This window comes from Heptranchias perlo, chromosome 30 (genome assembly GCF_035084215.1).
Source record: "Heptranchias perlo isolate sHepPer1 chromosome 30, sHepPer1.hap1, whole genome shotgun sequence".
In the NCBI taxonomy this organism is placed as follows: Eukaryota; Metazoa; Chordata; class Chondrichthyes; order Hexanchiformes; family Hexanchidae; genus Heptranchias; species Heptranchias perlo.
The window spans coordinates 709,402-726,057 of record NC_090354.1 but is presented as its reverse complement, the minus strand read 5'-3'; the positions used below and the strand labels follow the sequence as shown (position 1 = coordinate 726,057).

Sequence of the window (16,656 nt, the reverse complement as noted above, 5' to 3'; positions counted from 1 at the left end):
CGTATTGTTACACAGAGTAACACGCCACGTATTGTTACACAGAGTAACACGCCACGTATTGTTACGCAGAGTAACTCGCCACGTATTGTTACACAGAGTAACTCACCACGTATTGTTACACAGAGTAACTCGCCACGTATTGTTACACAGAGTAACTCACCACGTATTGTTACGCAGTGTAACTCGCCACGTATTGTTACACAGAGTAACTCACCACGTATTGTTACACAGAGTAACTCACCACGTATTGTTACACAGAGTAACTCACCACGTATTGTTACACAGTGTAACTCGCCACGTATTGTTACACAGAGTAACTCGCCACGTATTGTTACGCAGAGTAACTCACCACGTATTGTTACGCAGTGTAACTCGCCACGTATTGTTACACAGAGTAACTCACCACGTATTGTTACACAGAGTAACTCACCACGTATTGTTACACAGAGTAACTCGCCACGTATTGTTACGCAGTGTAACTCGCCACGTATTGTTACGCAGTGTAACTCGCCACGTATTGTTACGCAGTGTAACTCGCCACGTATTGTTACGCAGTGTAACTCGCCACGTATTGTTACACAGAGTAACTCACCACGTATTGTTACGCAGTGTAACTCGCCACGTATTGTTACACAGAGTAACTCGCCACGTATTGTTACACAGAGTAACTCGCCACGTATTGTTACACAGTGTAACTCGCCACGTATTGTTACACAGAGTAACTCACCACGTATTGTTACGCAGTGTAACGCACCACGTATTGTTACACAGAGTAACTCACCACGTATTGTTACACAGAGTAACTCACCACGTATTGTTACACAGAGTAACTCGCCACGTATTGTTCCGCAGAGTAACTCGCCACGTATTGTTACGCAGAGTAACTCACCACGTATTGTTACGCAGAGTAACTCACCACGTATTGTTACACAGAGTAACTCGCCACGTATTGTTACACAGAGTAACTCGCCACGTATTGTTACGCAGAGTAACTCACCACGTATTGTTACGCAGTGTAACTCACCACGTATTGTTACACAGAGTAACTCACCACGTATTGTTACACAGAGTAACTCACCACGTATTGTTACACAGAGTAACTCACCACGTATTGTTACACAGAGTAACTCACCACGTATTGTTACACAGAGTAACTCACCACGTATTGTTACACAGAGTAACTCACCACGTATTGTTACACAGAGTAACTCACCACGTATTGTTACACAGAGTAACTCACCACGTATTGTTACACAGAGTAACTCACCACGTATTGTTACACAGAGTAACTCACCACGTATTGTTACACAGAGTAACTCACCACGTATTGTTACGCAGAGTAACTCACCACGTATTGTTACGCAGAGTAACTCACCACGTATTGTTACGCAGAGTAACTCACCACGTATTGTTACACAGAGTAACTCACCACGTATTGTTACACAGAGTAACTCACCACGTATTGTTACACAGAGTAACTCGCCACGTATTGTTACACAGAGTAACTCACCACGTATTGTTACACAGAGTAACTCACCACGTATTGTTACGCAGAGTAACTCACCACGTATTGTTACGCAGAGTAACTCACCACGTATTGTTACGCAGAGTAACTCACCACGTATTGTTACACAGAGTAACTCACCACGTATTGTTACACAGAGTAACTCGCCACGTATTGTTACACAGAGTAACTCACCACGTATTGTTACACAGAGTAACTCACCACGTATTGTTACACAGAGTAACTCGCCACGTATTGTTACACAGAGTAACTCACCATTTATTGTTACACAGAGTAACTCACCACGTATTGTTACACAGAGTAACTCGCCACGTATTGTTACACAGAGTAACTCACCACGTATTGTTACGCAGTGTAACTCACCACGTATTGTTACACAGTGTAACTCGCCACGTATTGTTACTCAGAGTAACTCACCACGTATTGTTACACAGAGTAACTCACCACGTATTGTTACACAGTGTAACTCGCCACGTATTGTTACACAGAGTAACTCGCCACGTATTGTTACGCAGAGTAACTCACCACGTATTGTTACACAGAGTAACTCGCCACGTATTGTTACACAGAGTAACTCACCACGTATTGTTACACAGAGTAACTCACCACGTATTGTTACACAGTGTAACTCGCCACGTATTGTTACTCAGAGTAACTCACCACGTATTGTTACACAGAGTAACTCACCACGTATTGTTACACAGTGTAACTCGCCACGTATTGTTACACAGAGTAACTCGCCACGTATTGTTACGCAGAGTAACTCACCACGTATTGTTACACAGAGTAACTCGCCACGTATTGTTACGCAGAGTAACTCGCCACGTATTGTTACGCAGTGTAACTCGCCACGTATTGTTACGCAGTGTAACTCGCCACGTATTGTTACGCAGTGTAACTCGCCACGTATTGTTACGCAGTGTAACTCGCCACGTATTGTTACACAGAGTAACTCACCACGTATTGTTACACAGTGTAACTCACCACGTATTGTTACGCAGTGTAACTCACCACGTATTGTTACACAGAGTAACTCGCCACGTATTGTTACACAGAGTAACTCGCCACGTATTGTTACACAGAGTAACTCACCACGTATTGTTACACAGAGTAACTCGCCACGTATTGTTACACAGAGTAACTCACCACGTATTGTTACACAGAGTAACTCACCATGTATTGTTACACAGAGTAACTCACCACGTATTGTTACACAGAGTAACTCGCCACGTATTGTTACACAGAGTAACTCGCCACGTATTGTTACGCAGTGTAACTCGCCACGTATTGTTACGCAGTGTAACTCACCACGTATTGTTACGCAGTGTAACTCACCACGTATTGTTACGCAGTGTAACTCGCCACGTATTGTTACACAGAGTAACTCGCCACGTATTGTTACGCAGAGTAACTCACCACGTATTGTTACACAGAGTAACTCACCACGTATTGTTACACAGAGTAACTCGCCACGTATTGTTACACAGAGTAACTCGCCACGTATTGTTACACAGAGTAACTCGCCACGTATTGTTACTCAGAGTAATTCACCACGTATTGTTACACAGAGTAACTCACCACGTATTGTTACACAGAGTAACTCACCACGTATTGTTACGCAGTGTAACTCACCACGTATTGTTACACAGAGTAACTCGCCACGTATTGTTACTCAGAGTAATTCACCACGTATTGTTACACAGAGTAACTCACCACGTATTGTTACACAGAGTAACTCACCACGTATTGTTACGCAGTGTAACTCACCACGTATTGTTACGCAGTGTAACTCGCCACGTATTGTTACACAGAGTAACTCGCCACGTATTGTTACTCAGAGTAACTCACCACGTATTGTGACGCAGAGTAACTCGCCACGTATTGTTACACAGAGTAACTCACCACGTATTGTTACGCAGTGTAACTCACCACGTATTGTTACGCAGTGTAACTCGCCACGTATTGTTACACAGAGTAACTCACCACGTATTGTGACGCAGAGTAACTCGCCACGTATTGTTACACAGAGTAACTCGCCACGTATTGTTACACAGTGTAACTCGCCACGTATTGTTACACAGAGTAACTCACCACGTATTGTGACGCAGAGTAACTCGCCACGTATTGTTACGCAGTGTAACTCGCCACGTATTGTTACACAGTGTAACTCACCACGTATTGTTACACAGAGTAACTCGCCACGTATTGTTACACAGTGTAACTCGCCACGTATTGTTACACAGAGTAACTCACCACGTATTGTTACGCAGTGTAACTCACCACGTATTGTTACGCAGTGTAACTCGCCACGTATTGTTACACAGAGTAACTCACCACGTATTGTGACGCAGAGTAACTCGCCACGTATTGTTACACAGAGTAACTCACCACGTATTGTTACACAGAGTAACTCACCACGTATTGTGACGCAGAGTAACTCACCACGTATTGTTACGCAGTGTAACTCGCCACGTATTGTTACACAGTGTAACTCGGCACGTATTGTTACGCAGTGTAACTCGCCACGTATTGTTACGCAGTGTAACTCGCCACGTATTGTTACACAGTGTGACACGCCATGTAGTGTTGAGACCATAAGAGGCCATTTCACCCCTCGAGCCTGCTCCGCCATTTAATGAGATCATGGCTGATTTGATTTTTACCTCAACTCCACTTTCCTGCCTTTTCCCCATATCCTTTGACTCCCTTGCTGATTAAAAATTTGTCTAACTCAGCCTTGAATGTATTCAATGACTCAGCCTCCACAGCTTTTTGGGGTAAAGAATTCCAAAGGTTCACGACCCTCTGGGAGAAGAAATTCCTCCTCATTTCCGTCTTAAACGGGCGACCCCTTATTCTGAGACTATGCCCCTAGTTTTAGATTCCCCCATGAGGGGTAACAACCTCTCAGCATCTACCCTATCGAGTCCCCTCAGAATCCTGTATGTTTCAATAAGATCTCCTCTCATTCTTCTAAACTCCAATGAGTATAGACCCAACCTGTTCAATCTTTCCTCATAAGACAACCCTTCCATACCCGGAATCAACCGAGTGAACCTTCTCTGAACTGCCTCCAATGCAAGTATGTCCTTCCTTAAATAAGGGCACCAGAACTGTACGCAGTACTCCAGGTGTGGTCTCACCAGCACCCTGTACAGTTGGAGCATGACTTCCCTGCTTTTACACTCCATCCCCCTAGAAATAAAGGCCAATATTCCATTTGCCTTCCGGATTACCTGCTGCACCTGTATGTTGACTTCTTATGTTTTATGTACGAGGACACCCAGATCCCCCTGTACCGCAGCATTTTGTAGTATTTCTCCATTCAAATAATATTTTGCTTTTTTTATTTTTCCTCCCAAAGTGGATGACTTCACATTTTCCCACATTATATTCCATCTGCCAAATTTTTGCCCATTCGCTTAACCTGTCAATATCCCTTTGCAGACACTTTGTGTCCTCATCATGTGGAGATGCCGGTGATGGACTGGGGTTGACAATTGTAAACAATTTTACAACACCAAGTTATAGTCCAGCAATTTTATTTTAAATTCACAAGCTTTCGGAGGCTTCCTCCTTCGTCAGGTGAACAAAATTGCTGGACTATAACTTGGTGCTGTAAAATTGTTTACAATTGTCCTCATCACAACTTGCTTTTCCACCTATCTTTGTATCATCAGCAAATTTGGCCACAAGACACTCTGTTCCTTCATCCAAGTCATTGATATATATTGTAAATAGTTGAGGCCCCAGCACTGAGCCCTGCGGCACCCCACTAGTTACAGATTGCCATTTTGAAAATGACCCTTTTATCCCGACTCTTTGTTTTCTGTTAGTTAGCCAATCCTCTATCCATGCCAGTATATTACCCCCAACACCATGAGCTCTTATCTTGTGCAGTAATCTTTTATGTGGCACCTTATCGAATGCTTTTTGGAAATCCAAATATACTGCATCCATTGGTTCCCCTTTATCCACCCTGCCCGTTACTTCCTCAAAGAACTCTAATAAATTTGTCAGGCACGATTTCCCCTTCATAAAACCATGTTGACTCTCCTTGATTGTATTATGAGTCTCCAAATGTCCTGCTACTACTTCCTTAATAATGGATTCTAGCATTTTCCCAATGACAGATGTTAGGCTAACTGGTCTATAGTTACCTGCTTTCTGTCTCACTCCCTTCTTGAATTGGGGTCTTACGTTTGCGGTTTTCCAATCCGCTGGAACCTTTCCACAGCGTGACGCGCCGCGTATTGTCACGCAGCGTGATGCGCCGCGGATTGTTACGCAGTGTGACGCGCCACATACTTGTCATGGGACATTGGCACCAATACTGGGACAGGAAGGAACTGTACCGTTAGGAGGGGTGCCACCTGAACCAGGCTGGGACCAGGGCCCTAACAGAAAGGATAAATAGGACAGTCACAAGGACTTTAAGCTAGTAAATGGGGTGGGTGGTGGGGGGGGGGTGGAGGGCTCAGTTGGAAAAGATAATAATTCCAAAACAAATAGAAAGGTAGAGAGTGGAGTGAGAGTCAGAAATTATACTTTAGGCACTACAGGTAAAGGGAAAACTAAAAGATGTAAAGTAATTAAATTAGGATTGAGAAATCGGAAATTAGTGGGAAAAACAATATTCGAGCTGAAGAGCACGTTCGAGTGTGTGGCCCAAACAAGCACACAGAGTGTGAGGAACAAACTGAATGAATTGCAGGCACAAATTCAACTTCGAGGGTACGACAAGGCAGCCATTACTGAGTCACGGCTGCAAGACGGTCAGGACTGAGAACTGAATATACCAGGTTATAAGGTCTACAGGAAGCATCGGGAAACTAGAGGGGGAGGAGTAGCCTTAGTGATTAAGGATGAAATTTCTTCAATGATAAGAGAGGATATAATGAGAGGTGAGCAGACAGTGGAGACTTTAAGGATAGAATTAAGAAATAGAAAAGGATTTATGACTGTAGTGGGAGTTGTGTATAGGCCCCCTGGTAGCAGCTGTGAAGTGGCAGAATATATAAATGCAGAGATTAGAAAAGCATGTAGCAAAGGCAGAGTGGTTTTAATGGGGGATTTTAACTTTCATATTGATTGGGGTCAGCAGACGAGCTCAGGTCAGAAATGGAGCGAATTTCTTGAGTGTGTTCAGGGCAGCTTTCTGCAACAAAATGTCCTAGAACCAACAAGGGGGCAGGCTGTATTAGATTTAATAATGAGTAATGAGCTAGATTTAGTTAACACCCTATACAAAACCCTGGTTAGACCACACCTGGAGTACTGTGTTCAGTTCTGGGCACCGCACCTTAGGAAGGACATATTGGCCTTGGAGGGAGTGCAGCGCAGATTTACTAGAATGATACCCGGACTTCAAGAGTTAAATTACGAGGAGAGATTACACAAACTAGGGTTGTATTCCCTGGAGTTTAGAAGATTAAGGGATGATTTGATCGAAGTTTTCACGATATTATGGGGAATCAATAGGGTAAATAGAGAGAAACCATTTCTGCTGGTTGGGGAGTCTCGGACGAGGGGACACAGTCTAAAAATTAGAGCCGCGACTTTCAGGAGTGAAGTTGGGAAACACGTCTACACACAAAGGGTGGGAGAAGTTTGGAATTCTCTTCCGCAAACAACAGTTGATGCGAGCTCAATTGTTAATTTTAAATCTGAGATTGATCGATTTTTGTTAGGCCCACATCCCTTAATACCTTTCGTTAAGGCAGGTATATGGAGTTAGGTCACAGACTAGCCATGGTCTCATTGAATGGCAGAACATGCTCGAGGGGCTGAATGGCCTCCTCCTGTTCCTATGTTCCTACGTATTGTTACACAGTGTAAAACTTTCCAGTTTTTGTAGATTAGATAAGGGGAGGTTTCATTCTGAATGCAGATGCCACACTCACCTTGTAGCTTGCTGTAATTGGCCGTAATATTTGCTTGCTCTGTATACCCCACTGTGGGCTCTGGCATGGGAATCAGACGGGATCCTGGTGCAGTGGTGGAGCTGCTGTCAATGGTCACAGGAATCAGACGGGATCCTGGTGCAGTGGTGGAGCTGCCGTCAATGGTCACAGGAATCAGACGGGATCCTGGTGCAGCGGTGGAGCCCCGGTCCATGGTTGCATTAAATTGGTACAGGGAGGTGTTACTGGCAGTGGGTTCAGCGAGAGCTGAGAATATGAGAAGAGATTTCACTTTCAGATATTTAGTAATAAAGTTTAAAGTAACAAATAAACAGTAAAATACAAAAGCAGCGTTATAATTCATCATGTTAAAGAGCAAAAACATTGCTTCATTTTCACCAGTGAGATCAACATTGGAATAACAATAACACTGAGTCAAATACAGGGATGGACAGAGGGACATTGGCAAGTCAAAAGGGCAAATCAAGGACAGAAGGACAAAGGGAGTGACCGTGGGATAGAGGGACCAAGAGTGACCATAGAATAGAGGGACCAAGAGTGACCAAAGAATAGAGGGGCCAAGAGTGACCATAGAATAGAGGGGCCAAGAGTGACCATAGAATCGAGGGACCAAGAGAGTGACCATGCGATATAGGGACCAAGAGTGATCATAAAATAAAGGGGCCAAGAGTGATCTTAGAATAGAGGGGCCAAGGGAGTGATCATGGGATGGAGGGACCAAAAGAGCGACTGAGGGACTGAGAAATGGATCAAGAGATAGATCATGGGATGGGGGACCAAGAAAAAGACTATGGGGGTAATTTTAACTCCCAAGAATGGGGTGGGGTGGGTGGGGTGGGTGGGGTGGGGTGGGGTGGGGTGGGTGGGGTGGGGTGGGTGGGGTGGGGTGGGTGGGTGGGTAGATTTTTGGAGCATGATCTCATCCCGGCTCCAATGCGCCCACACCCGGGTTAACCCAGGCGCATTTGGATTCGCGTAACAGAAACCGGAAGTCCCGCCCCCCGCGGGCCGATACATAAAGGGGCAATGGACCTCACTGCGATAGTTCAGGCACTTCATTTTTTGTGTATTAGAAACGTACAACGAATTTAACCTTACCTTTTCAGGTTTCCCATCGCTTCCGATTCACGTCAGGTGAAAGCAGGTGGGAAGGGCCGGATCCATGAGGTGAGTGAGGGCCTTTATTGCGCTGCTTGTGGGCCCGGAGGAGCAGGAGTATTTCACCCAGGCCCAACAAGCTCACCTGGCCGACAGGACCCCCGCGATTGGCCGCCCGCCCGCCCCGTCCTTCTCCAAGGCCGACCCGATATCGCCCACCTCCCCCCTGATTTCCTCCTCAGCCCACGATCTTGCTCTCCCTCCCTCCCTCCCTCCCTCCTTCCCTCCCTCCCTCCTCTCCGACTCGCAGCTCCTTTCCCTCCCAACAGGGAGGCCGTCCTATCAATCTGGCTGCCTGGCGTGGGGGAAACTCCCAGACACAAACACTCGCCTTTAATTGTGTTGTGATCGCAGATTGCGACACACTCGCTTGGCCTCCAGGTTCCCAACGGGAATATCTTCACACCCGCGGGGGTCCCGGCTCCAAACTACAATCAGGCCCCATGAGTCAGAGGGACTGAGAGATAAACTGAAAGAGTGACCATGGGACAGAGGAGGGACTGAGAGTGACCATGGGACAGAGGAAGGACTGAGAGAGTGACCATGGGACAGAGGAGGGACTGAGAGTGACCATGGGATAGAGGAAGGACTGAGAGTGACCATGGGACAGAGGAGGGACTGAGAGTGACCATGGGACAGAGGAAGGACTGAGAGTGACCATGGGACAGAGGAGGGACTGAGAGTGACCATGGGACAGAGGAAGGACTGAGAGAGTGACCATGGGACAGAGGAGGGACTGAGAGTGACCATGGGACAGAGGAAGGACTGAGAGTGACCATGGGACAGAGGAGGGACTGAGAGTGACCATGGGACAGAGGAAGGACTGAGAGAGTGACCATGGGACAGAGGAGGGACTAAGAGTGACCATGGGACAGAGGAAGGACTGAGAGTGACCATGGGACAGAGGAGGGACTGAGAGTGACCATGGGACAGAGGAAGGACTGAGAGAGTGACCATGGGACAGAGGAGGGACTGAGAGTGACCATAGGACAGAGGACGGACTGAGAGAGTGACCATGGGACAGAGGAAGGACTGAGAGTGACCATGGGACAGAGGAGGGACTGAGAGAGTGACCATGGGACAGAGGAGGGACTGGGAGAGTGACCATGGGACAGAGGAGGTACTGGGAGTGACCATGGGACAGAGGAGGGACTAAGGAAGTGACCATGGGACAGAGGAGGGACTGAGAGAGTGACCATGGGACAGAGGAGGGACTGGGAAAATGATGGAGGCAGAGATGGATGCAGTTGGCAAGTTTGATACTGCAATTAAAATCTGTGGGCTGTTTGGGTTTGAGTAACTTGTTGACGGTATTATCTCCCTTTCCGTGTGGAATTCCTGTACCATCCTTGGCCCAGCAATATCTCGGAAGCTGCCGATTGGCTGCACAGAAGACCAATTCTCCTAATTTCCTGTAGGACATTTCCCAGCATCCGCTCAGAACCTGATGTAGGATCACGGACTGCACTCAGAGTCTATCCTTCTGTCTTTTTGTCTGTCTGTCTATCTATCTATCTGCCTATCCATCTATCGATCTGTCTTGTCTATCCCTCTGTCAGTCTATCTATCCGTCTGTCTATCTATCCCTCTACCCGTCTGTCTATCTATCTGTCTATCCATCTGCAGAAAAGACAAGAGACTGCAGAAACACACAGAGTCCGCAGAAACACACAGAGCCCGCAGAAACACACAGAGCCCACAGAAACACACAGAGCCCGCAGAAACACACAGAGCCCGCAGAAACACACAGTGCCCACAGAAACACACAGAGCCCGCAGAAACACACAGAGCCCACAGAAACACATAGTGCCCACAGAAACACACAGAGCCCAAAGAAACACACAGAGCCCACAGAAACACATAGTGCCCACAGAAACACACATAGCCCAAAGAAACACACAGTGCCCACAGAAACACACAGAGCCCACAGAAATACACAGAGCCCACAGAAACACACAGTGCCCACAGAAACACACAGAGCCCACAGAAACACACAGAGCCCACAGAAACACACAGAGCCCACAGAAACACACAGAGCCCACAGAAACACACAGAGCCCACAGAAACACACAGAGCCCACAGAAACACACAGAGCCCACAGAAACACACAGAGCCCACAGAAACACAGCGCCCACAGAAACACACAGAGCCCACAGAAACACACAGAGCCCACAGAAACACACAGAGCCCACAGAAACACACAGTGCCCACAGAAACACACAGTGCCCACAGAAATACACAGAGCCCGCAGAAACACACAGAGCCCACAGAAACACACAGTGCCCACAGAAACACACAGAGCCCACAGAAACACACAGAGCCCACAGAAACACACAGCGCCCACAGAAACACACAGAGCCCACAGAAACACACAGTGCCCACAGAAACACACAGTGCCCACAGAAACACACAGTGCCCACAGAAACACACAGAGCCCACAGAAACACATAGTGCCCACAGAAACACACAGTGCCCACAGAAATACATAGTGCCCACAGAAATACACAGAGCCCACAGAAACACACAGTGCCCACAGAAACACATAGTGCCCACAGAAACACACAGTGCCCACAGAAACACACAGAGCCCACAGAAACACACAGAGCCCACAGAAACACACAGAGCCCACAGAAACACATAGTGCCCACAGAAACACACAGTGCCCACAGAAATACATAGTGCCCACAGAAATACACAGAGCCCACAGAAACACACAGTGCCCACAGAAACACATAGTGCCCACAGAAACACACAGTGCCCACAGAAACACACAGAGCCCGCAGAAACACACAGAGCCCGCAGAAACACAGCGCCCACAGAAACACACAGAGCCCACAGAAATACACAGAGCCCACAGAAATACACAGAGCCCACAGAAACACACAGTGCCCACAGAAACACACAGTGCCCACAGAAACACACAGTGCCCACAGAAACACACAGTGCCCACAGAAACACAGCGCCCACAGAAACACACAGAGCCCACAGAAACACACAGTGCCCAAAGAAATACACAGTGCCCACAGAAATACACAGAGCCCAAAGAAACACACAGAGCCCACAGAAACACACAGTGCCCACAGAAACACCCAGTGCCCACAGAAATACACAGAGCCCAAAGAAACACACAGAGCCCACAGAAACACACAGTGCCCACAGAAACACCCAGTGCCCACAGAAATACACAGAGCCCACAGAAACACACAGTGCCCACAGAAACACACAGAGCCCACAGAAACACACAGTGCCCACAGAAACACACAGAGCCCACAGAAAAAGACAAAGCCCACAGAAATACACAGAGCCCGCAGAAACACATAGTGCCCGCAGAAATACACAGTGCCCACAGAAATACACAGAGCCCACAGAAATACACAGAGCCCACAGAAATACACAGAGCCCACAGAAATACACAGAGCCCACAGAAATACACAGAGCCCACAGAAATACACAGAGCCCGCAGAAACACACAGAGCCCACAGAAATACACAGAGCCCACAGAAATACACAGAGCCCACAGAAATACACAGAGCCCACTGAAATACACAGAGCCCGCAGAAATACACAGAGCCCACAGAAATACACAGAGCCCACAGAAATACACAGAGCCCACAGAAATACACAGAGCCCACTGAAATACACAGAGCCCGCAGAAACACACAGAGCCCACAGAAATACACAGAGCCCACTGAAATACACAGAGCCCACAGAAATACACAGAGCCCACAGAAATACACAGAGCCCACAGAAATACACAGAGCCCACAGAAATACACAGAGCCCGCAGAAACACACAGAGCCCACAGAAATACACAGAGCCCACAGAAATACACAGAGCCCACAGAAATACACAGAGCCCACTGAAATACACAGAGCCCGCAGAAATACACAGAGCCCACAGAAATACACAGAGCCCACAGAAATACACAGAGCCCACAGAAATACACAGAGCCCACTGAAATACACAGAGCCCGCAGAAACACACAGAGCCCACAGAAATACACAGAGCCCACAGAAATACACAGAGCCCACTGAAATACACAGAGCCCGCAGAAATACACAGAGCCCACAGAAATACACAGAGCCCACAGAAATACATAGTGCCCACAGAAATACACAGAGCCCACAGAAATACACAGCGCCCACAGAAATACACAGAGCCCACAGAAATACATAGTGCCCACAGAAATACACAGAGCCCACAGAAATACACAGAGCCCACAGAAACACACAGTGCCCACAGAAATACATAGTGCCCACAGAAATACACAGAGCCCACAGAAATACATAGTGCCCACAGAAATACACAGAGCCCACAGAAATACACAGAGCCCACAGAAACACAGTGCCCACAGAAATACATAGTGCCCACAGAAACACACAGTGCCCACAGAAATACATAGTGCCCACAGAAATACACAGTGCCCACAGAAACACACAGTGCCCACAGAAATACATAGTGCCCACAGAAACACACAGTGCCCACAGAAATACATAGTGCCCACAGAAATACACAGAGCCCACAGAAATACATAGTGCCCACAGAAATACACAGAGCCCACAGAAATACATAGTGCCCACAGAAATACACAGAGCCCACAGAAACACACAGTGCCCACAGAAATACACAGAGCCCACAGAAATACACAGAGCCCACAGAAACACATAGTGCCCACAGAAATACACAGAGCCCACAGAAATACACAGAGCCCACAGAAATACACAGAGCCCACAGAAATACATAGTGCCCACAGAAATACACAGAGCCCACAGAAATACACAGAGCCCACAGAAACACATAGTGCCCACAGAAATACACAGAGCCCACAGAAATACACAGAGCCCACAGAAACACACAGTGCCCACAGAAATACATAGTGCCCACAGAAATACACAGAGCCCACAGCATTACGCAACATAACAAGGCACCCTCAGAAGGAGCAGGACATGCATTGCCATTAAACATCAGATTCTAATTATTTCTGCTGTGAAACATTACAAAAGAATTAGAGGAACTGCATCAACTCAATGAAATCTTAGGATCAGGAATCTCACAGTGCAGAAGGAGGCCATTTGACCCATTGAGCCTGTGCCGGCTCTGTGAAAGAGCTAGCCACTTATTCCCATTCCCCTGCTCTTTCCCCAGAGCCCTGCAAATTTTCTCCCTTCAAGTATTTATCCAATTCTCTTTTGGAAGTTACTATTGAATCTGTTTCCACCGCCCTTTCAGGCAGCACATTCCAGAAAATTAGGAAGTTTCATCTGGTCTCTAAAATGGGAAATCAGAGACACCCGATCAGGAGTAACTATCCCGGGGACCCGATCAGGAGTAACTGCCCCGGGGACCCGATCAGGAGTAACTGTCCCGGGGACCCGATCGGGAGTAACTGTCCCGGGGACCCGATCGGGAGTAACTGTCCCGGGGACCCGATCGGGAGTAACTGCCCCGGGGACCCGATCGGGAGTAACTGTCCCGGGGACCCGATCAGGAGTAACTGTCCCGGGGACCCGATCAGGTGTAACTGTCCCGGGGACCCGATCAGGAGTAACTGTCCCGGGGACTCGATCAGGAGTAACTGTCCCGGGGACCCGATCAGGAGTAACTGTCCCGGGGACTCGATCAGGAGTAACTGTCCCGGGGACCCGATCAGGAGTAACTGTCCCGGGGACCCGATCAGGAGTAACTGTCCCGGGGACCCGATCAGGAGTAACTGTCCCGGAGACCCGATCAGGAGTAACTGCCCCGGGGACCCGATCGGGAGTAACTGTCCCAGGGACCCGATCGGGAGTAACTGTCCCGGGGACCCGATCGGGAGTAACTGTCCCGGGGACCCGAGCACGAGATTATGGAGAGGGTTACAGCGAAATTAAATGAAGCTGCGACCTGCAGGTTCCGCAGTAATTGTCTCCCCCACCGAACAGGAAAGGCAGAAGCAATAACTGGGAACGAGGTGTATTTATTAGCTCATTGCCCAAGTACTACGAGGACATTTTAACGTGCCCGGTCTGCTAAAGGCAGATTTGGTTATTTTAGTACTTACTTGATGCGAATAGAAAACTCAGGATCAGTCCGAGAGGGGCAGTGATTGGAACATGGAGTACCATGGTTGTGATCTCTCCTGTTACCAACTGGCTAATGAGTTTAAAACAAACTCGGTCACAGTTGTGAAAACAGGAAACAGCAGGCGTGTAACTGGTCTGTGAGAGGATGATTGCTGACTGACTCTGGCAATCAGCACTCGGACACACAGAGCCCACACCCAAATGGACAAAGAGATTTTAACCCTTCGGCAGCGTAAACTTATACCTTTGAAGAATCCATTCTCGGGGAGTTGTCCCCGGTGACCTGGGTCAATATTTATCCCTCAACCAACATCACTAAAACAAATTATCTGGTCATTATCTCATTGCTGTTTGTGGGATCTTGCTGTGCGCAAATTGGCTGCAGCATTTCCCACATTACAACAATGACTACACTTCAAAAGTACTTCATTGGCTGTTCAGGGTGGGAAGCGATGTAAATCGTACAGCCTGGACCACCTGCTGAGACCAGTGGAAGTGGCGGAAGCAGCGGCAGGGGCATGGGAGGGCATGGGGGCATGGGAGGGCATGGGAGGGCATGGGAGGTCATTGGAGGGCATGGGGTCATGGGGGCATGGGGGGCATGGGGGGCATGGGAGGTCATGGGGCATGAGGTGATGGGAGGGCATGGGGTCATGGGGGCATGGGGTCATCGGGGCATGGGAGGGCATGGGGGTCATGGGGGCATGTGGGTCATGGGTGGGGGCATGGGGGCATGGGGCATAGGGGTCATGGGAGTGCATGGGGGCATGGGGGCATGGGTGGGGGTATGGGGCCATGGGTGGAGGCATGAGGCATGGGGGGCATGGGGGCATGAGAGGGCATGGGAGGGCATGGGGGTCATGGGAGGGCATGGGGGGCATGGGGCATGGGGGTCATGGGTGGGGGTATGGGGCCATGGGTGGGGGCATGGGAGGGCATGGGGCATGGGGTTCATGGGAGGGCATGGGGGACATGGGTGGGGGTATGGGGCCATGGGGGCATGGGAGGGCAAGGGGCATGGGGGCATGGGAGGGCATGGGGGTCATGGGGGCATGGGGCCATGGGTGGGGGCATGGGGGCATGGGAGGCAAGGGGGCCATGGGTGGGGGCATGGGGGAGATGAGTGAGGGTACAGGGGAGCGAGATCGCTGCAGGGGAGGCTTAATCCTGCCTGTCTTGGCCTGACGGGAAACTCACTGCATTTTCCCCACTCTGGCTGCCAATAACATCACCGGGAACTAATGGCCATAAGTACAGCAGCATCCCGCCAGCTTTGGGCAGATGTTGTTGCCATCTGTTCAGTTGAGCAGTTTAAAATTGGGAACCAAGGCGGGTAAGGAACTGGGATTGTTTGAACCAGTCACCCATCGGCTTGGGTTAAAACCGTCTCCAAGGGTTGAGATGCCAATGTTGGTTTGCATGAAGGCTGCAGCTCGTGTGATGGAGCCTGGATTTACCAAAGAGTGAGGGAATCTGGGTGGAACTCGGGCATTTTGTTAGAGGGAGATGGGATAAACCAGAGAGTGAGTCCACACAGAGTGAGGCAATTTACAGAACACACAGACTCTGGGCAGGACTCTGTCCCAATCTCACTCACACCTCCCACTCCCGCTCTCTCCCACTCCCGGTTTTCTGTGGGACTGGGAAGTCCACAGATTGCTTTTGCCAGGAAGGACCTCTGGGTTGAAATTCCCCATGTGTTTTGTGAATGGCCCTGAACTTTCTGGGTGCTGAGAGCCCGAGATTGGTTGATCTGAACTGATGGAGCGGCTCAGCGAGTGTCTGTCACCGAGTCTCACTGTTTGGAAACGACAGCATCTTCCCATCTTCCATAATGTTCACTGACTCGCCCCGCAGACAGACCCCCCCACAGACAGACCCCCCCACAGACAGACCCCCCCACAGACAGACCCCCCCACAGACAGACCCCCCCCCGCAGACAGACCCCCCCACAGACAGACCCCCTCCGCAGACAGACCCCCCCACA

At 48.7% G+C, this 16,656-nt stretch overlaps 1 protein-coding gene across 1 annotated transcript in view; it reads right to left on the bottom strand.

Moving 5' to 3' along the window:
* Nucleotides 1-14,779, bottom strand: part of ramp2 (receptor (G protein-coupled) activity modifying protein 2) — a 38,794-nt gene extending 24,015 nt beyond the window's left edge. Inside the window, exons 1-2 of the mRNA XM_067969305.1 lie at nt 14,648-14,779; nt 7,429-7,695 (exon numbers count right to left, since the gene is read on the bottom strand). Coding sequence (XP_067825406.1) covers nt 7,429-7,695; nt 14,648-14,711 — 331 coding nt within the window. The 5' untranslated portion in view covers nt 14,712-14,779. The remainder of the gene's footprint in view (nt 1-7,428; nt 7,696-14,647) is intronic.
* Nucleotides 14,780-16,656: the final 1,877 nt, after the last annotated feature.